Source organism: Polyodon spathula, chromosome 7 (genome assembly GCF_017654505.1).
Source record: "Polyodon spathula isolate WHYD16114869_AA chromosome 7, ASM1765450v1, whole genome shotgun sequence".
NCBI lineage: Eukaryota > Metazoa > Chordata > Actinopteri > Acipenseriformes > Polyodontidae > Polyodon > Polyodon spathula.
Genome location: NC_054540.1, coordinates 48350873 through 48373660, shown reverse-complemented (window position 1 = coordinate 48373660; position 22788 = coordinate 48350873). Strand labels below are relative to the sequence as shown.

Genomic DNA, 22788 nt, shown 5'->3' with positions numbered 1-22788 from the left:
TGGCAACGCACGAGAAAAAGTTGCAACTGTTTAAAACGTACTTTCAAAAGTTCTTAACAAATTGATGCAATTGTACATGTCGTAATTGCCAGTAGCTTTAGTACATAGCATTATAATAACTATCGTCACCCCATTTTTGCGAATTTATGCAGGAACGCCCGTAATGACATATTCATCTAAGGTTGAGCCATAAAGAAAAACTGCTGCACAAAGTCTAAAAAGTCTCAAATAGCATTGTAGCTGTTTAGTACATTTCACCCAACTCTTTCACTTCCCACTCGTTTGCAACTGGTTTGCGACAAGCGCAACACTTCAGTAAACCTACCCCTTAGTGTCTCTAACATTGCCTGTAGTAAAAAAAAAAAAAAAAAAACTAAAAAAAAAGTATAGCCCAAATTAAATTAAATCGATACTAAAAAAGCTTAGTGTAAAGTGTAACTAATTCAAATATACCACATAATCGTAAAAAAAAAGAAACCAGCCTAATAAGCAGTGTAAGCAGAGTTGCCCTTTTTTTTTCCAACTTTCAGCAGTTTCATATGATCAAGCATTACCAGCTGTTATTCTATGGAAACTATTTACTTGACCCTGGAAGTTACTCTGTTGAGCATCACATGCCCAGTGATTAAAACAAAACATTTTAGTCTTTAGTAACTGTGTATACTGTGGGTTTTTTTGTATGCAGGATTTCAACAAAGGATAGAGAGATGCTTCCTCAGTCCAGTCAGGGGAGGAAACCAGGGGGTGGGGTTTAAAAGAGAAGAGTAACAATGTCCGGAAAACAAATACACGAGAAATGGGTGAAACAGAGAAAACAAAGGACTTTTTTTTTTGGGGGGGGGTCAATTTCTTGCTCAAAAGGTGACACAACAGTGAGACTGTGCTGGCAGGCATCCTGAGAGCTTTCCCTTACAGCTCTGCAAGTGCACTGCATCCCTAACCTGAACACCCCAGCCACCCCTCAGTCTTAAGGATTTCTTATATGGCTGTATCGGGTAGGGTGGAGGTATTTTCTCACTTGTATTAACATATTTATGAATGTTAATGTGAATGAATTAATTTTAGTTACAAATACATGTGAGTTTTGTCGTTCGTTTAAACAAAAAAATGTGGTGGCACTGAAAGTTTTGGTCCATTTAATCGCAATGAGTGTTGATATAAACCACACACAGACATTGACCGTCCTCTAACTTTATTCTGCTTTGTTATTAATACACAAGTTAATTCAGCTATACATGTTTTCTAACCATTACAAATCTTTATTTGGGCCAATTTCATTGAAATAAGGGAAAAGTTTGATAAAGAAAGAATACCGTTATGTTGTTGAGGTACATGGCCGATTGTGATGTCACCGTTTTGAATGGACTTTGGATTTGAATTTGATTGGCTGAAAGATCCCAAGTAGTCTATAATGCAGGTTAAGATTGGAGTTATAAACAACATCCCTACACTGAGCATTGTTTACCTCTGCTGACTCAGTGGGACAGTTTTTGTGCAGCTGATCTGAAACAAACAATGCATTGTAAGTTATCACATCATGTGACAAAACCTCTGAGCCTTGTGATGGTTCAACGAAAAACGACATAAAACACATGTTCCTCTAAAGGGTGATATTTTGGGTAGACAAGAAAAGGATCAATGTTAGGAACCCAATTAGGATAAACTAAAACTAATCTTGATCCTTTTGTGTATACTGTAATATATGCCATTCCACTATGCAGTTCGCAATATGTTTAAAAATGAGCAACAAAACAGGATCGAGGAAACATCCCAGAAGAGGAACAGAAAAGGTCAGGAGCTGTATTTAAGCTGGTAAGCCGTTCCTCAAGAGATAGTTAGGAAGACAGCTGAGGAATTAGTGGAGTCATTATTTTGCTCTCAACTCATCTGCCTCCCGAGGACCTAACAAGCTGAACTTGCTTCTTAACCTTCTGTATTTTGTGTTTATTTATTTTATTCTTTCAAGACTTGGCATAAACAGCATGATATTTATTCAGTTAATTACCGTCATAAATAAACTGGATACTAATATGATTTGTTGGCTGTTTGAATTGTATAGCCTGGACTCTATAACTCTAATAAGTGCAACAGTAATTAGATCTGTCACTGTTTAGATCAATTGAATATAGGAAGCCATACGTATTTTAACATTGAAATTGAAATGCATAAAATGTCCCGTATTTATTTTTATTTTTTTTACAGAGCTAGTATTGGTTTGGAAACCAAGACAAATATTTTTTATATTTATTTGTACTGGGTACAGATCCTCAATCCTTGAAAATAAATACAATTCTTGAATTACAAGATTTACACGTCCTCTCTTTACGTTCTCTGACATAGAAGGCTGTTTTGTGGTTTTTCTATTTACTTTTGTTTTCTCTGGGGTCTTAAGTTTTGTGGTGAACTAAAAATGTAATGTACCTGACAGTAATACAAAGAGACAGTGTTGTATTTCCTTAGACTGTTTAATCATGTTTTTATAAACTATTGTTGACAGGTGCGAAGAAAATTTGGAAGCAAGAACTGTTTTTCTTTTTCTTTCTCGGATAGAGCAATTGTTTCAGCCTTCATGGCTACTCTTAAATATTTTAGGTTCTGAGACTTTCATTTCAATAAGCAAAGGTTTAAATAAAACACTGAAAACACATCTCTAATCTCCACAAGTCAAGCTGGGTGATGATGTGTCGAGGCTGTCGAGCACAGTGTATACAGAACATGTTGATAATACAGTACAGTTGATGCAGCATTTTGAAGTGATATGAAGAGGGGTGCAAATCAATTGTATGACTGTTACATTTCCTTGATACTAAACAGAGTGTGACATGAACCAAAGTGATATCATCAGGAGGTTGGGCGCTTATTAACCTTTTAGCTGTAAAACTGGGTGCTAATATGAATTGGTCACTATATCAAACATATACTTTTTTAGCAAATTGCATCATCAAGGTTGATTTTCTGGAGAGTGTGAAAGAATAGCAAGGATTAGCCTGTGGGCTGCAGTGTCCACACATATGCATCTCACTTCAGAAATCAGCTTTTTTTGTTTCTTGCAAAATAACCAATTCTGATCAACAAAATAATCTCGATATAACAAATAATGTATGTCAAATTAATGCAAAAACATGAATATGTGTTGTAGGTAATCATACAATAATCATATTTTAAAAAAGCATGCATCAGACTAGTTTTGTCTATTTCATGCAATTTGAAACACACTGGTAAAGTGAGCTAAAGTCTTACCTGTGTGCTGGGATTTTATGATCTCCCGCAATCAGGAGGACATCGCACAGCTGCTTGTGTTGGAGGTAGTTCTCCATCTTGCGAAAAGTCTGCTCTGCATGATTCATAGCTTGAAAAAACTCATCAGAACAGTTGGAGTTCATAGTGGCGTGAGAGTAGCTGCTTACTGATAACCTGCAGAGATTAAAAGAACGGTTATTAAAACAGAAATTCAAATTAAGCTTAGAAAAACATGGGGCATTTTAAGGACATGGTATTAAAATAGAAAGTTTTGCCCATAATGTCAATATTGAGCTCACTTATTCTAATATATACCATTTAACTCAAACATTGTGCATTGTTCTTTTTTTTTTTTTAAATACATTCTTATAGTCATAAAACCATTTTTGACTGTTCATGCATATTACATTTTAATAAAGCCAGATTTTGAAAAAAAAATTTTAAAAAAATCCTTAAATAACTTTCTGAATGGGGCCCACTGTCAAAAATAGCAAATTTTCTGGTGGCTAATATGAGTTGGAAATTAGAAGATGCTTTATTTTACTGGTTTAAAGCCCATACAGTGGACTCTTAACTACAGACAGCAGTCTAGCCACTTGTAGTTTACTATAAAAGGTAGGGGGTGAGCTCCAACCCATTTTAAAACAAATATTTAGATATCATTTTTACATATTTATTTTTTAAATAGGACCAGCGCTGAATCCAAATGAAGTAAATAACCAGTTTTGCAGACTAAGTGCCTTCAAATGTACTATTTTTATAATTAGCATAATGACATTCCACAATGCTATCTCTTGAACCAGCTCTACCAGATGAAAGCCTACACATCTGACAAGTTTAAAACCAGTGCTGGCATTGGTGAAGGTTCTAATGAAGGGATATTTTTGAGATACTGTTCACTCTCCCCTTCTATTACCTATAATTCTTCAAGCATTTAAAGCTAACTTAGTTTAATAATTTGTGGCATTTGGGATCACATATGCACCTTTCAGAACAGGAGAGATAACTGCTTGACATCAGAGGCCTCACTTACTTTTTTTTTAAGACCAACATTCAGGTAAGTGCTGCTTCCATAAAAATAAAACAGCATGGAATTTCAATAAGCCTTGGTTACATTTTAGCAAGCTATGTCATCTCCAATTAAAACTGATTTCTCAGCTGACAGACATTCGCTTTCAGTTGGAATTTGGCATATAAGAGCCGACAGTATGGCAGAATGCTAATGTTGAGCCTCGCTCCCAGCAAATTAGTAGATTACACATTTGCATGGCATTGCATTGAATTAAATAAGTCTTCAGACTGGTGGCAAATCATGCCGAGTGTTTCTCTCCATGAAAATGTCCTTCATGGAGAAAATCTGCTTGCAGCTTTTATATCGGTTGTCACATCATGTAAATGGAACATAATGTATGGAAAGCTGTGAAACTGCACATTTGTGTACGTGCTGAAGATTTAGGAAAGATTAACAAGTGAAGCTTAGTAAGACAGGGTAAAACATTTAGTTATCACTCCTGACAACACATGGTAAAAGTATAACTACAGTGTACAAAAATCTAAGTTCTGGTGAACTTCTAAAAGGCACCCTTCCATGCAACAGACCATGATGTATTACCTGTAAATACATTAACACCCAAACTGAGGTCAGAGGCACTAAATCATCATTCAACATCCATGAACCTTTTACACGCACCTCTAAAGGAATGGTATATTGCATCATCTACAGAAAATGCAACAAACTGTGTGAGACATGTTCTGTTTTTTCTAAAATAAAAAAATGCTTATTTGTGCATGTTATAAACATTCATAGATAGACACATTTGGAATAGTTATTATCCTTCTCATTTTCAGTGTGAGCTTATATTACCGATGTATGGAAACTATATGTTTATAATCGACATTATTTACTGTAGCCTTCTAACCCCGATGGCATCATTTAAATTTATTATTAACCAGGTCATTTATAATTTCTACAACTAATTATTTCTTTTGTGCATATGGCTCTGATTATTAGCATCCCAGCAGAATGAAATGACCTTCAGATCTACAGTAGAATTGGGTTAGTGTATCTTGTATGTGTATCTCTGAGGTGGGCCTGTTACATGGGAAAAACTTTATTGTTTTAGAGCATCTATACATTATTAAAAACAGAAACACATGAATAATAATCCATACATAAAATAATCATGTTTAGCTAGAACTACTGCACAATTACAATTCATTGTATTGATATATATGAATCTGCCATGTATATACTGTACTGCACTAAGGGGTTTATTTAATCAACCTTTATCCCACTGGGAGAGGTCAAAGCTGGATTTTTACAGTGCCAGGAAATCCACTGTGATTGCAGCAACCACCTTTAGTGGTTATCTGGAAATAACCAGGGACAGGAATTCAATGCAGTCGAGGATGATTCTACTGTGTTGTAAAATGCTCTAAAATCTGGATGTGACTTATCTTGGCAAGCTATACATTGATTATTATAATACAGGAATGTGCTGTTTTCCTGTTGTATTGTCTGGTTGCTACTATTTAACCAAACTTAAAATCGTAGCAGGATTTAAACACACCACTGCACTAGAAAAAGTGTGTGAAAAAAAAAGATTTACATTTAAAACACATATATGAATTATACCTTAACATATTTTGTAAGTATGCCTGAATGTCATAATTAAAACAGGCAATGTGTGTAACTATGGCCAGTGCATTTCAATGAGTGAGTTTCAGGGAATAAATTAGTATTGTACCCAAAGCATAGCACAGATGGATGCAGGATAATCAGGGTTAACATATTTTATTTATAAGAACATAAGAACATAAGCAAGTTTACAAAAGAGAGGAGGCCATTCAGCCCATCTTGCTCATTTGGTTGTTAGTAGCTTATTGATCCCAGAATCTCATCAAGCACTTCTTGAAGGATCCCAGGGTGTCAGCTTCAACAACATTACTGGGGAGTTGATTCCAGACCCTCACAATTCTCTGTGTAAAAAAGTGCCTCCTATTTTCTGTTCTAAATGTACCTTTGTCTAATCTCCATTTGTGACCCCTGGTCCTTGTGTCTTTTTCCAGGTCAAAAAAGTCCCTTGGGTCGAAACTGTCAATACCTTTTAGAATTTTGAATGCTTGAATTAGGTCGCCACGTAGTCTTCTTTGTTCAAGACTGAACAGATTCAATTCTTTTAGCCTGTCTGCATATGACATGCTTTTAAGCCTGGAATAATTCTGATCGCTCTTCTTTGCACTCTGTCTAGAGCAGCAATATCTTTTTTATAGCGAGGTGACCAGAACTGCACACAATATTCAAGATGAGGTCTTACTAGTGCATTGTACAGTTTTAACATTACTTCCCTTGATTTAAATTCAACACTTTTCACAATGTATCCGGGCATCTTGTTGGCCTTTTTTATAGCTTCCCCACATTGTCTATGAAGACATTTCTGAGTCAACAAAAACTCCTAGGTCTTTTTCATAGAGTGCTTCTTTAATTTCAGTATCTCCCATATGATATTTATAATACACATTTTTATTTCCTGCGTGCAGTACCTTACACTTTTCTCTATTAAATGTCATTTGCCATGTGTCTGCCCAGTTCTGAATCTTTTCTAGATCATTTTGAATGACCTTTGCTGCTGCAACAGTGTTTGCCAGTCCTTCTATTTCTGTCATCTGCAAATTTAACAAGTGTGCTTACTATACTTACTATACCAGAATCTAAATCATTAATGTAGATTAGGAATAGCAGAGGACCTAATACTGATCCCTGTGGTACACCACTGGTTACCACACTCCATTCTGAGGTTTTTCCTCTAATCAGTACTTTCTGTTTTCTACATGTTAACCACTCCCTAATCCATGTATATTTCCTTAAATCACTATTGCGTTCAGTTTCAGAATCTTTTGTGTGGGACTTTGTCAAAAGCTTTCTGGAAATCTAAATAAACCATGTCATATGCTTTGCAATTATCCATTATCAATGTTGCATCCTCAAAAAAATCAAGCAGGTTAGTTAGACACAATCTCCCTTTCCTAAAACCATGTTGATTGTCTCCCAGGATACTGTTACTATGTAGGTAATTTTCCATTTAGGTTCTTATTGTAGTTTACTTAAGTTTGCATATAATAGAAGTCAGGCTTATTGGTCTATAGTTACCTGGTTCAGTTTTGTTTCCCTTTTTGTGGATCGGTATTACGTTTGCAATTTTCCAGTCTGTCGGTACCACCCCTGTGTCAAGAGACTGTTTGTGGCAGAGCAAAGCTCTGCCCTTTAAATTGGCAGGGATGGGGTTAACTTCCCCTACCTGCCTGGGTTTATTATGTTCAGGTGGCTGGGGTTGATTAGTTGATTAGGTTGATTAACGATCAATCAGCGCCCAGCCACCTGATATAAAAGGAGGCCTCTGCTTCTCATTTGGAGAGAGGGAGCTGAGGAAGCAGTTTGGCTTTTTTTTGGTTGCTTGGAAAGTTTGAATCCAGTGAAGGCATTGCCCAGCCTGGAAATTGTTATTTTTGTAAGTTTTGTTTTTTGTCTTTCTTTGTGTTGAAATTGCTTTGTTTTGGCCCTTGTGCCCTTTCATTTTTATGTTTATTTATAACAAAATAGTTATTTTTTTTTGAACTGCAGTCTGTCTCTGGGCTTCTTTCCACTCGCCAGCCTGCCACACTGTTGCATGATCTTGGTTAGCGGTTTGTAAATAACTTCTTTCATTTCTTCCAGTACTATTGGGAGGATCTCATCCAGCCCAGGGGATTTGTTTATTTTAAGAGCTCCTAGTCCCTTTAACACTTCTGCCTTGGTTATGCTAAAGTTATTTAAAACTGGATAGGAACTGGTTGACATGTGGGGCATGTTGTCCGTATCCTCCTTTGTAAAAACTTGTGAAAAGTAATAATTTAGTATATTTGACATTTTTATAAACCCCAGACATGCAGTTTTAATCATGCAGTAACTCAACAGTGATTGTGAAAGCTAAGACTGGAAATACATAAATGCTGCAAGGGTTCTAACACAGAACTGATAAAATGCCATATTCCTCTCCTTGTCTACTCGGTAGCTCTTCAGAAGTCAGGCAGGGCTAATGAGAAGCAGTAGACAGAAGGGTGGTATCATATTACCAGCCTTTCACTCATGCCCATTTAATGAGCAAAGAGTACTGTACAGGAAATGTAAACAAATCAATTTGTTCCTGATCCTCCACTGCCCTTTTAGCTAAAGGTGATCAGCACATGCTCAAAGCCTACCCTTGCTTCAGCAGATTGAAAATCATCCTCTCCACTCAAACTGTAATTATATATATATATATATATATATATATATATATATATATATATACACACACACACACACACACACACACACACACACACACACACACACACACACACACACACACACACACACACACAGGGTGATTACATAGTAAGTATACCACATAAACTTACTTTCTAATCACTCTGTATATTTGAAACATCCCTTAAAGTGATAATTCCTCTAGAGAAAAATATACTTCAACTTTGACCCATTCGACTCCTCGAGACCATCACTTTCAATTCAAATACAAAGTGTCTCGTTTTCAATCACTCGACAACACCCACAATACAGAAATGTTCATTAATGATCAACAAAAACATGTAAAGCTGGTACATTCGGACCTCAGAGAAACTGGAGAAATGGATAACAACATAGAACATCTGTAAAGCACTGAAAAACAACGTTTTAAAAGAAACTTATCCATGTATTATAAAAAAATAATGGAATGGCCTCTTCAGTGAGTTACAGGAAAACAATTCCATCTCGGATTTCTGTCTCGCAATTTATGATGTCACAAAAACACTAGATGAAATTATTTTCCTGTAACTCACTGAAGCTCATCTATTAGATACATATATATACACACACACACACACACACACACACACAGAGAGTGCCTTGCAAAAGTATTCAGACCCCTGACCAATTCTGTCATTTTACCGAATTACAAATGGTACATTGAAATTTCGTTCTGTTCGATATTTTATTTTAAAACACTTAAACTCAAAATCAATTATTGTAAGGTGACATTGGTTTTATGTTGGGAAATATTTTTAAGAAAAATAAAAAACTGAAATATCTTGCTTGCATAAGTATTCAACCCCTGTGCTGTGGAAGCTCCTACTTTGCACCAATGAAAGAAATTGCCCTAATGAGGACACAATTACCTTACCATTGGCCTCCACCTGTGAACCATTAAAGTTGCTGTCACATTTTCTGGATAAAAATCCCACTGTTGAAGGATCATTGGTAAGGCTGTGAATCTGAAGGAAAATGAAGACCAAAGAGCATTCTACAGAAGTTAGAGATAAAGTAATACAAATGCATAGATTAGGGAAAGGGTACAAAATAATATCCAAGTGTTTGGATATCCCAGTGAGCACAGTTGGATCAATAATCAGGAAGTGGAAGCTGCATCACACCACCCAGGCACTGCCAAGAAAAGGCCGTCCCTCAAAACTCAGCGCTCAAGCAAGAAGGAGACTTGTGAGAGAAGCCACAGAGAGGCCAACAATCACTTTGAAGGGGCTACAGAGTTCAATGGCTGGGAGTGGAGTAATGGTGCACCAGTCAACCATATCAAGAGCTCTGCATAACAATGGCCTGTATGGGAGGGTGGCAAGAAAGAAGCCGTTACTCAAAAAGTACCATCTGAAAGCACATCTGGAGTTTGCCAGAAAGCATGAGAGTGACCCAGCTGCGATGTGGGAAAATATTTTGTGGTCAGATGAGACTAAGATAGAGCTTTTTGGCCAAAACTCAAAGCGCTATGTGTGGCCCAAACCTAACACTGCCCGTGCCTCAAGACATACCATCCCTACCGTGAAGTATGGTGGTGGCAGCATCATGCTGTGGGGATGCTTCTCATCAGCAGGGACTGGGCATCGTGTTACAATTGAAGGAAGAATGGATGGAGCAAAATACAGGAAAATACTGCAAGAGAATCTGCTTCAGTCCACTAAAAAACTGAAGCTTGGGAGGAAATTTACCTTTCAGCACGGCAATGATCCCAAGCACAAGGCCAAAGCAACATTGGAATGGCTCAAGAACAAAAAAGTGAATGCCCTACAGTGGCCCAGTCAAAGTCCTGATCTCAATCCCATTGAGAATCTGTGGCACTATTTGAAAATTGCGGTCCACAAGTGTCGTCCAACCAACCTGAACAACCTGGAGCAAACCTGCCAAGAAAAATGGACCAAAATCACTCTGACACTGTGAGCAAAGCTGGTACATACTTACCGCAAAAGACTTAACGCTGTTATTGCAGCGAAAGGTGGCTCTACCAAATATTAATGTGTGGGGGTTGAATACTTATGCAAGCAAGATATTTCAGTTTTTTATTTTTATTAAAAATATTTCCCAACATAGAACCAATGTCACCTTGCAATAATTGATTTTAAATTTAAGTGTTTTAAAATAAAATATTGAACAGAACGAAATTTCAATGTACCATTTGTAATTCGGTAATATGAGAGAATTGGTCAGGGGTCTGAATACTTTTGCAAGACACTGTATATATATATGCACACTCAGGAGGTGTGTTGCTAAGGATACTGCAACATAGTAAGTCAAGAAGCAGTTTTTATTTGAACTGGTTAAAATAAATATATCACACATTTCCATAAAGATAGCTTTATTTAAAATGTAATTGTTACAAAACAATGTGTTGCATGTGTGCGTGTGTGTTCTTATTGGGATTGCATTGTCATGTCATGTGAAAGGTAGATTAACCGATTTAGTACTTTGTCAAGTGCTAAAGCAAGTCGATTTGCTGGAAAAACAACAGCAATTTATAAATATCAATTTGGATAATTTAAATGTATGTGTAGCAGGGCAGAGGCTGGGCATGTTAACTAGTCTTAGCATTTGTGATTATAAATCTTTTAACATCAGACAACACTACCTGTTAGAAACACTGTTAAACCTAGATATAGAAGGAGAACACTTCCAAATAATTAATTAATATAAGTAATTCAGTCTCATACATCACACAATGACCTCAAGTCATTCTGTGCATGGTTTCATAATTTGTGCTTGTGCTGAACTACTCCAAATGAATACTTATCCAAAGCATCGCTGTACAGATATGGCAGCCAAGCCTATATGGAATAGCCCAAACACGACTTTGTTTCAGATGTGTAACAAGTCTTCAACGACCTATGCATAAACAGTGTGTAAGGCATTCCTTGGCATGCAAATCTATTCAGCACTGATCATAGTAGGACAGCGTGCTAACTGGATAGACCAGCGGAATGGAACCATAAGCAATAACATTACAACCAGCTGCAAAAGATGCAATGATCTATTTAGTTGTTATAACATTATTATATTATAATTATTATATGAACAATTACAGTGTCAGTAAACTCAAAGAAAATAAGTCACTAAAGTCGCTGTCTTGTATGATTAAACTCAGCTATATCCTGTTAATGCTATCAGGGCATACACTGCATATCCAAGTATATGAGATAACAAAGAAATTAGTGTATACGAAATACACAGTACATGGCAATGCAGACGAGGAAGGGTAACACCATTTGGGTATGCTTGAAAGCCCATTGGGGCTTCGGTTTGTTACTTGCAGTAGGTAAGCATTGCATGGATCACAAGTGGAGCACTTGGGGTGACACGTCTCCTGGGTCATGAACTGAAAGGGCAAGCACAGAAGCAGGACTTTATTTTTTAATTAGATTTTTAGCCCTTACTGTTGGTCATTTTATTTTTTTAGACCTGTTGGGCAGTTTTGATTGAAAATCCATTCTACATTCTACTTGTACTTGTTGAAAAAACAGAGTGGTTTAAATTTCACCAGCTAATGCAGACAATACTTTTTTTACTTTTTTTTTATGCAAACACGACTGAGGTTGTTGTGACATACAATACTGTAAGATGGCAGGGAGGGGGTTAAAATCCTTCCCTGCAGAAAACATGTGAAAATGTAATCCCCTGCACCTGGTGTTAATTGTAAATTAGAGCCAGGTGCAGGGTATTTAAAGAATGCAGCCAGTCTGCTCAGGGCTGCTGAGAGGTGGGAAGCAGAAGGTGTGCTCTGTTTTCGAGCAGTCAAGAGTGAGGTATGGTGTTTTTGTTTGTGTCAGGTAAATGGCTTAGCCGTCCTGTGTGTTAGTCAGGGAACTGGTGGTGTATAGTCAGAGCTCCAAAACGGAGTTAGGTTTTGTTTGTGTTCTGTTTTATTTGATTTGTGTTTATTAAAAGTGAGTGTAAGCACTTTAAAAATCAATTTCTGTGTCCTGGGTCTGGTCTTAAAGGGGCAACGAACCTGTGAGAGTTGAGAGGATCTTTCACAAGTACATACTATGTGAGAAGAAGCACCTCCACTATACTTAAGCTTCAGCTAAATTTTTCAAATGAACTTTCTTTCTTATGTTGGTAAAACCAAATTAAATTTTGCTAAGAAGTATTATTAGAAGATAGTGACAACTATCTAGGCTCTAGAATAATTGTCAGCAGCGTCTAATTTACATAAATTGAAAGTAAATAATACTTTACAGATACAGTAAATTTATTTAAGTTTGCTAGAACTGTCTATTATTCATATGCCTAAGTTGAAACTGTTAAAAGTAACAGTTGTCAACAATTTATTATAAGCCAATGTCAGGGTTTTATTCCAAAGGTTAGTTATATTATCTACGACTGATGCAGAAAAGGTTATCAACAGGTTACAATATGTTAAAAAATCGTTCTGCCCATATTCTCACTAAGACCAAGAAACATGAGCATATATCTTCTGCCCTTGCTTCTCTCCACTGGCTGCCAGTCAAATATAGAATTGATTTTAAGTTTTTATTACTAACTTAGAAATCCTTACATTCTCAAGGCCCTGCCTATCTTAGGGGTCTGTTTGTCTATTGAAATTTCTGTTTTTATGCTGCTTTGTGAAGTGCTTTGTGATTTTTTTTAAATGAAAAGTGCTATATAAATAAAAAGTATCTATTATTATTAATAGACCCTATGCAGGATTTTGTATCTTCCTGAAAAGTTAATAGTCTCCTTGACACAGATGTAAAAGCCAAGTGAATGGATTGTGATCTCTAATAGCGTTAGGTGAGGTTATCGGCACTTTGGTCTGTTTGTATAGATCAGCCTAAGTAACTGAAATTCAGTTAGCCGCCAGGCAGTACAAAGTTACATTTGATAATGCAGTGCTTTCACTGTCCTCTGTAAATAATACAAGGGTGATCATAATCGATGCTCATTTACACTGTCACGGTGAGAGGATTTTTAATATGCTGTATATGATAATTGTGGACAATATTTAAAAAGAATACGCACTCCAGTAAATACATCAGTCATATGAATTGACTGGTTTTAACAAATTTGTACTGTAGAACAGTTCTCTCTCTTATAAAAATACTATATTGTACATATCCATATGGTTATCTTACTGGCAGATAATTCCCTTTATTTTACTGTTACAAACGCAGTTCTCGAATTTTATGTAACATTTAGTGCTTATTGATTCATATATAAGGAGTCCATCCTCGCGTCAATCCTCACCCCTCCATGAGACAATCCTCACCACTTCTCGCGTCAATCCTCACCCCTCCTCGACTCATTCCTCACCCCTCCTCGACTCAATCCTCACCCCTTCTCGACTCAATCCTCACCCCTCCTCGACTCAATCCTCAGACATCAGACCTCACCCCTCCTCGACTCAATCAACCCTCCTTGAGTCAATCGTCAGATACTGCTCTGCTGCTCTTTTGGCCATACCGGGGAGGTAGACTGCCCTGATGGAACGCAAGTTTCTGTGCGTCCAAGATAGGAGTATCTGAGCCGGATTGTGAAGGTCAGGTGAGCGCAAGCCGCCTTGGTGGTTTACATAGGCAACCACTGTTGTGTTGTCCGTCTGGACCAGCACATGTGTGTGCACTAACTGCTGGCGAAAATGAAAGAGTGCTAGGGCTACTGCTTGCAGTTCTTGGGAATTTATATGCACTTGCTGCCAAGGTCCATTCCACTGACATCATATTCCCATTCCATTCCAGACCGATCCCCAGTCCAGGCTGGAGATGTCCATAGTTACAACTTCCCTTCTGTGGGGGGAGCTGAGGGGAGATCTGAGGCGCAGATTGGCGGGGTGGAGGCACCACTCCAGTGTCTTCGGGCATTGTCTGGAAACTCACACCAGCCAGTGTTGATCGCAGATTGGATGCACCTTGAGCCCATTCACCCAAGCTTGAAGCAGGCTTATTTTCAGAAGCCCTAGGGGAAGGATTCTTGAGGCAGCTGCCATCAGCCCCAACAACCTTTGAAAAGTTCTGACCTGTAGAAGAGCATCCTCCCTGAATTGGGAGAGCGTGACTTCCAACGATCAAATCCTGTCTTCCAACAGTGAGGCAAGCATGCTCACAGAGTTCAGTTTGATCCCCAGGAACACTGTGGACTGAGATGGTATGAAGTTGCTCTTCTGTTGATGTATGGAGAGCCATAACTTTGTGATCTATAACCTATCTGGTGTGCGCCTCGGTGCATGCTTTGGAACGCGCGATCATCGCCAATCATCCAGGTAGTTCAAGATCCGAATACACTGGAGCCAGTGCTGCATCCACGCACTTGGAAAATGTGTGGGGCGCCAGCAACGAGCATGCTGTGTAGGGTGCCCTCTTTGTTTAAGGAAGCAATTCCCCTTTCCTTCCTGTTCCACAGGCCAGGGAGCATCAGTGGCAGCAGCTGCGCAATGCATCAGAGCACGGAACTCCTCCTTCTGAGAGGTATGCAGGAGGGTCGGAGTGGAGCTCCCGGCTGTGACCTGCACGACCAAAGTGGTGAGGTCAGACACGTCTGACTTTGAGACAGTGAAGGAGAGCTTGATGTGGCTTGGGGTCTAGGTGGAACCGGAGACAGAGAGCGAGAGTGGGGGGGGTTGGGGCTGCTCGGTGGCAGGGGACAATCTACCCAGAGCCTGCAGCAAGGTCTCAAGCATGGCCTGCTGGGCTCTCACAGCTTGAGCCAGTTCTTCAAAACACCTCTCTGCAGAGCTCTGGCGTTTCTCCGGAGACACAGAAGGAGAGTGCCTGCATCGACAAGGAGAAGGCAAGCGGTACCTCCTCGGTGAGCGTCTACCACCCAATGAGCACCTCTCGAACGGTGCTGCCTAGGCAGTGTCCACCACGACTCCATAGTGGGGCGTTTATACCTCTGTACTGGTGGTGGGGTACAAGAGGTTGGACCAAGGCTATGGGGGCGCTCCCTCACCACTGTAATAGGCAGGGTTCCAGAGGTCACTTGAAACAGGCCCTGGGCTGTCGCACAGACAGTACCCTTCCACACTCTGAGGAATGGGAGTTCGATGGGGAGAGGGCTGCCCTCCTGTGCTTGGTTCTGTTGGTGAACCGTTGACAAGGAGAGCATTCTGTCTCCCCTGTCAGCGCCTTGGCTGCATGAGTCAGTCCCAAACCCAGTGGAGGACCCTGCAGAGTGCACTGACATGGCAGCGCGGGCGTCAATTCCGAGCAGTAGGCATCGGTGACCATAGTCGGCACCGAGTAATCTGCATTGGTGTTGGCACCGAGGTGGATACGCGCCAAACGGTGTTAGTGTCCGAGCCAAGGAAGAGCACAGTCGGCTCTGAGTGCCGAAGAGGGTGCGGTAGGCACCGAGCTGAATTGCAGCTGGAGTCGAGTCAGTTGGCATCAGGGTCAGCGCCGCCTGACAGCGGGATCACCCAACAGCGGCTGACACAAATAACTTGCGCAATCAAGCAGAGTAATTAACTACAGAGAGAGAATAAAGAGAAAAGAGCTTAGCGCCAATCTCTGTAGAGGGGACAAAAACAGCTCTAATCAGTAGAAATCTACCTGAGGAGACTAAGGCAACTAACAATCTCAATACACTCGTAAATGTAGAGCTTACCATAGCAAATTAGTTTTTGCAGGCTAGGGACTCGATCCAGAGTTTTTCACTGTGCAAAAGAGCCAAGTTCTAGCACAAGGAGAGCACAAAGAGATCTGAGTGTTGTCTCAGTGAGGTGAGAGATAAAATGGCAATATGCTACTGTGAGGACGTCCCTCTTCAGCAGCAGGTGGGAGGAACTTCTCCCTCACAGCAGGGCCCTAATAGGGCAGCTTTTTTATATGTGCTCAGTGATTGATGGGTCAGAGAGGCTCTTCCATTCGGTAATGGTTGTCATTCTACTTGAAAGGGAACTACGTAATATATTGTAACGTGTGTGGGGTCTATGAAGTATAGGAGCGCTTGGGGTTGGATGGGCTGTGTTTCGCATCAGTCCAGCAGTCTATGGGCAACTGGCACGGACCGCAGGAACTGCTGGTGATTGGTCGTGTAGTTGGATGAGGCGGGGAAGTGTTTGTTGTTGTTGGAAGCACCCTGACATTAATTTTTGTTATTGTTTTATTTTAACAGCATAGGCCCACAGCAACCTGTTAAATTGTTAGGTAACCTTGTTAAATTGTTTTTGATCATTTATTATTGTAATAAATAAAGATCGAGTTTGGACCTGAAATCGACTGAAGGATCATTATTATTGTTGTTACAATATGTTTTCACATTTTTTTAATTACTTTTAATATAGGTTGCTTGTGTTTTGCAATTTGAACTAATTCGTAATTTCATATTACATTTCAGGATTAGTTGATCTGAAGTAAAATACAATAAAAACGTTAGATTTGGTTGTAATTATTATATTACTTTATAGGTAGCTAGCTACAAGTTATTTGTTGCTTCAGACCTTCGATTATCTTTAGCCTGCTATTAATACATTAACTCATAAACAACTTTTAAAATTAAAATTAAAATAAAGCAATACATAAAACAGAAAATTAGCATGTTACTTAGAAAAAAATGAGTTACTGGTGTTTGTTTTCATTTAAAGGATACGGTTGTGGTTTTCCATCGTCTGATTTTCAACATTGTAAAACACAAGCAACCAATATTAAAAGTAATAAAAAAAAATGTGAAAACATATATTAAGTAGTTTCTTTAACTTACTTTCAAATTAACGCATAACACATTTAACTGTACTAACTCACAGTGTCCTATTAACATACGTTTGCGTACCTATATTAATATAGGCCTATTTAATTTGTGTTTTTTTATTTATTTTTTGTTTTTTAATAGTGGTACTCATCGGTCTCTCTAGCAAGTAAAACTTTACTGTTAAATTTCTGTCCAGCTATTTCAGTATAACCGTAAAAAGAGGAGGGGATAGTATGGCTTGAAGCGGTCTGACAATTGAGTCGAGGACAGGTGAGGATTGAGTTGAGGATGGGTGAGGTCTGATGCCTGACGATTAAGTCGAGAAAGGTTGAGGATTGAGTTGATGATGATGAGGTCTGATGTCTGAGGGGTGAGGATTGACTTAAGGAGGGGTGAGGATTGAGTCAAGGAGGGGTGAGGTCTGAGGTCTGACGATTGAGTCAAGGAGGGGTGAGGTCTGATGTCTGACGACTGAGTCAAGGAGGGGTGAGGATTGAGTCAAGAAGGGGTCAGGATTTAGTCAAGGAGGGGTGAGGTCTGATGTCTGACGATCTAGTCGAGGAGAGGTGAGGATTGGGTCGAGGGGTCTAATGTCTGCCGATTGAGTCGAGGAGGGGTGAGGCCTGATGTCTGACGATTGAGTCCAGTAGGGGTAAGGATTGAGTCCAGGAGGGGTGAGGTCTGATGTCTGGCAGTCGAGTCGAGGAGGGGTGAGGATTGAGTCGAGGAGGGGTGAGGTCTGATGTCTGAAGATTGTGTCGAGGAGGAGTGAGGATTGAGTTGAGGAGGAGTGACGATTGACGCAAGGAGGGGTGAGTTCTGAAGATGTCCTATAATGGACACCGTAAATATAGCTTAGCGTGCATTACTACTATTGAATGCAGTCAGCGTATTCTGCCAAACTTTTGTTTTGGTGTAGCAGTAGTATGATTGGATTTCTTTGAGTAAGTGGTTTGTAAACAGGTGGTGATAAATCATGTGGAATTACTAGTTGCATTATGATGAAATTACTGTGCATTCTATTTTTGTGATCATTCATTATAAGAGGTCCAGAGTTTGTCCAGCTCTCCTAATGTTAGAGGGGTTAAAGTCTCAATGGTTGAAAATCAGATGAGAACCTTGGTGGCTTTGGTTATATTGGCCAGAAAAAAATAGTAAAGTGATGTTTATCTTCTGGAGCTGCCTGGATTCGACCCCAATGTCAGGTCTGCGTACTACCTATTTATAACCTCTGTGTTTGCTAAGGCAAGCTAAACCAGTTGTTACTCCCTATATACTGTACCCCAACAAATCTTTTAATTAGTCATGTAGTGCATAGGCCTGGGTTCTTTGTAATCTGTGGAATTGACTGACCCCCAAAAAACAAAGCTAGCACTGGAACAAATGGGTTTCTGGCACAGGAGGAGGTAAACTATTGCAGAGTAGTATCTACTGTAGAAGTTTAATGTGTCGCTTACTTTCAGTATGTTCTTTTATTGTCATCGTGAACATGTACCTCAATGCAGCAGTATTTGCAACGTAATGCATCCTCAGCCTCACCTAGCCCACTTCTGCTGTTTGTCTTTTTGTATACTTCAAAACATTAATTTTCTTTTGAATATTCATAAATTGATTTACATTTTCTCCCCCTTCCTCATCCACTCAAAATAGGCTCCAGAATAAAAAAAAAATTCAGTTCCTGATCAAGCTAGTTACGACGCCCAGCAGTTGCCACAATAATCTGATCTATTATAAATCAGTAAAAATTGAGATTCAATTAAAAAAAAAATTACAATTAGGAATAAAGTGGTAATGCGGAACGCTAATTATATCTTATGAATCAGAAAATATATTCCTGTAGGCTTATTCCTGAAAGATATTTACTAAGCTGTGTAGTGAAGTCGATCTCTTCCAGCTCTGAGAGCCGCCTGTTTGCATTTCTTCCTGACTTTTCCTCTTCCTGTGGTGTGTATCAGCCTACACATAATCTGCTCCTTTTCTGAGCAAGATACAGTAATGTCAAGCAGTTTATATTTCACACAATTGTAGCGAGTGCTACAGTAGTTGGCAGTTTCTAATTTCAAGCTCAATAGTAATATATATATATATATATATATATATATATATATATATATATATATATATATATATATATATATATACACACACACACATACAATTCTCATAAACCTAGACACATGGGAACTAGCTGTTGGCGTGCCTGTGTTGTTATTGACTTATTGTAAATAATATTATTGTAAAAAATGTAAATCGATTTTAAAACACTATTTAAATTTAAATGTACTGAATAGTTTAAATCACTTCTTCAAGGGACAGTAGTAAAAGATTAGTACATAACAAATGCATTCATTAATAATTAGGAAATAATCTGTAATTTTGTAAATATATTTTGTTTGCCTTATGGGCAAAATAATTGAGCATCAATATTATCTACAGCTGTCTCACTGAATAGAAAGAAACAAAGCATAACAATCTTCTGAAATCTGGGCTGTCATATCTCCAAGTGAATTACTATTTAATGCACAGATTATGCAATGGCACATTTATATTAAAACAGAATACGAACTATACAGGGATATTGGTACGGGGTGTAATAAGTCATTGTGTCATAATATAAATGTATAGTATGTCACATGTTTTTCCCCCATGGTTATAAGGATGTTATACCATATATACAAAATCATCAGTATGTTATTCTTGTACCACACATGTGCTACATAACCTACCTATCAAAATACTAAACCTTTTGTAGAAGCAATATATTTGCACACCTACATACAGTACACTTTTCAACTTCCTACAGGGGCGCTGGAAGTAGGGGTGCTGGGGATGCGGCTTTGCATGGCTTCCATCATATACAGGGGTTACACTTTTGTTCAATGGATTTCAGCACCCCCATTTTAAAAATTCTTACAACTGTATTTACTTCTGATGTACTGAAACTCTCTCAGGATTCCTGCCATTTTTCGTACTTGCATTCAGCAGGATAAATGTCTTGAATAGGTTCCTAAAGTTTAGGATAGGAGACATTAAAACTATTACTTATACATTCATTATTGTTTAAAGATGACCAAGGTCTAGATGTTTTCACATCAACAGTCAAGTCCATATCCTCTTTCTATTCCTACAGTTAAATATTTAACAGTAGTGAACCAATAAATACATTGCAGGTTTCATTTACTGGACCACTAATGCTTTATGAATAAAGACATTGTGTTGTTTTACTGTATGGCCATACTAGTGAAATCCAATGATGACATTCTCCTGAAAATCCATGGAGGGCCCTTTGTTCCTGTCTGTTTCTCTCTTATGCCTACAGAAACTGCAGACCTCAGACTGTTTTTCACTGCAGGACACATTTCCCATTCCAAAGTAAACATTTGACATGAAAAGAGATAAAAGCAGGCACCAGATGTTGATCCACGCTACTCCCTATTTACGCAATAATGTCATATAGCAACCACAGACATGCTTCTGCAGTTTACAAATCATAAGGGTCACTTTGTTTACCTTTAACATCTAGTTTAGTTCTTTAACATCTCCTTAGAATAAAAATAAAAAAAACCATACCCCTAAACAGCAAACCAGGACACCGGTTGAGGTCTAGTCAAGGTGGTTATGTGCCCCTTCTGAGATATCTACATGCAGACAATGGGTTCTGCCTTGGTTAAATGACACAGAATGCCTCTAAAAGGCCAAAATGATAAACTGGGAATTTCAAACCTTTTCAGAATCTGCTTTGTTTCATTTACAGTATTAACAATTAGATGGTGGAATGACTACACCATAATTACTTTACCCATGAATAGTTTTAATTAGTCAAGATATTTTTAATATTCAGTGACTGACATAGAGTTCTCTAAATAATTCACTCCGACCCCCCCCCCCCCCCCCCCCCCCCCCCCCCCACACACACACACACACACACCCCCCCCCCCCCCCCCCCCCCCCCCCCCCACACACCACACCCACACACACACACACACACACACACACACACACACACACACACACACACACACACACACACACACACATTTCTCCTGCACACTAAGCACTGCTTTAGATGTTTCCACAGAAGTAAAGCCTGGAATTATTTGGCTTACATTTAAAATGAAAGCACAGGAAAAATATTTTTGAATCAGGCCCCAGAATGAAACGGCTAAATGCACTTAGGTGATTAAGGTAAGACTGATTTTATTATATGATGCATTGTGCCCTATCCTGTGTCCTTGAATATGCATGTTGCATTGGTCTTCAAAGAGCAAGCCATATGGCTATGAATCTTGATGTGCCAAGGAAGTGATTAAAAAGAGAAGCAAGCCACAATTGGAAAGCACATAAAAAGAATGGCACACAGACAAGAGAATAATTTAATTGTAAAGTCTAAACATTCCACCTTCACCTAAAATCGAAAGATGATTTAGCTGGGTTCACCCAAAGTGTGAATTTACAACCCTAAAATACAATAAATAAAAACAAAAATCAACACAAATGTTAGTTTTGATAAAGTATGATTATTATTTATTAACAGCACATTTAGAGGACTAAGGGGTAGGAGTATTAAAGAGTTGTGTCTGTCGCAATAGTCGCAAACGAATTGGAAGGCTGAAATATACTAAACAAGTTCAATACTATTCACGACTTTTAGGGAATGCTTTGCAGCAGTACAAAAGCTGCCGGCTATTGTGGAATTTTTTAACACTAGAACTGCCGCGGTTATACTCATACCTAAAACTATGGTTACATTTTAAACAACATCAATATTAAAATGAAAGAAAAACTATCAGATACAACTCAAAAGTTTTATTCAAGCACATCATATCAAACATCTGCACATCCAAAATTCTGTAATTAAATGAACAATTAAACATAAAAGGGTTTATTTTCTAACTTACCATATATAAAGAACTACTTCAAAAAATGAGAAACTAGTGTGTAAAGAAGAATATGTACATACAAAACTGTAAAATCATAAGTAGTTTTTAATTTAAAATGAAAGTAATATATTTGTTTTCTCTTGCAAGTGTCACTCGTTGCAGCACTGAATCCAAGCTGTGTTGCAGCAGCCTGCTGTTTTGTAGTTTTCTGATAAAAATGTTTCTGCCGAAGCGCTGTGGCTAGCTTCAAGATGAAATCTCTTCTACTGATATTTTCCTAAGTTAATTCGTTGTATGAAATGAAGGAATCGATGGCTGCTAGGTCCAGTAGAGATAACAACAGGCTTGTATATTTAAAAATAGAATATTGTAGGTTAAATTCAAAATAAAAAAAATGTATTGTAAAAGGCAGTCAAAATGACTGCTCTGGCAGTTCTAGGTGGACGGGATTATAACGTCCTTAGTTTCATCATCCTGCCTTTCAAATGCCATCAGGGTATTTAATACATGTATTTAGGAAAAGTCATAAATGGACAACCACATAACATTCAGACACGCAAAGTAATTTAAATTTGAAATCAAACGTCAGAATGACTGCTGTGGCAGTTCTAGTGTTAAACAGTCGCAGTTGCTTCTGGCACTTTCTCATGCATTGCCAGTTGTGCTCAATGCATTTTTGAG

At 38.5% G+C, this 22788-nt stretch overlaps 1 protein-coding gene across 1 annotated transcript in view; it reads right to left on the bottom strand.

The window, feature by feature from the left end:
- LOC121318705 (kelch-like protein 4) overlaps window positions 1-22788 on the bottom strand; it is a 62447-nt gene that overhangs the window by 21892 nt on the left and 17767 nt on the right. Inside the window, exon 2 of the mRNA XM_041255663.1 lies at window positions 3241-3414. Within this exon, the coding sequence (XP_041111597.1) occupies window positions 3241-3414 (174 nt within the window). The remainder of the gene's footprint in view (window positions 1-3240; window positions 3415-22788) is intronic.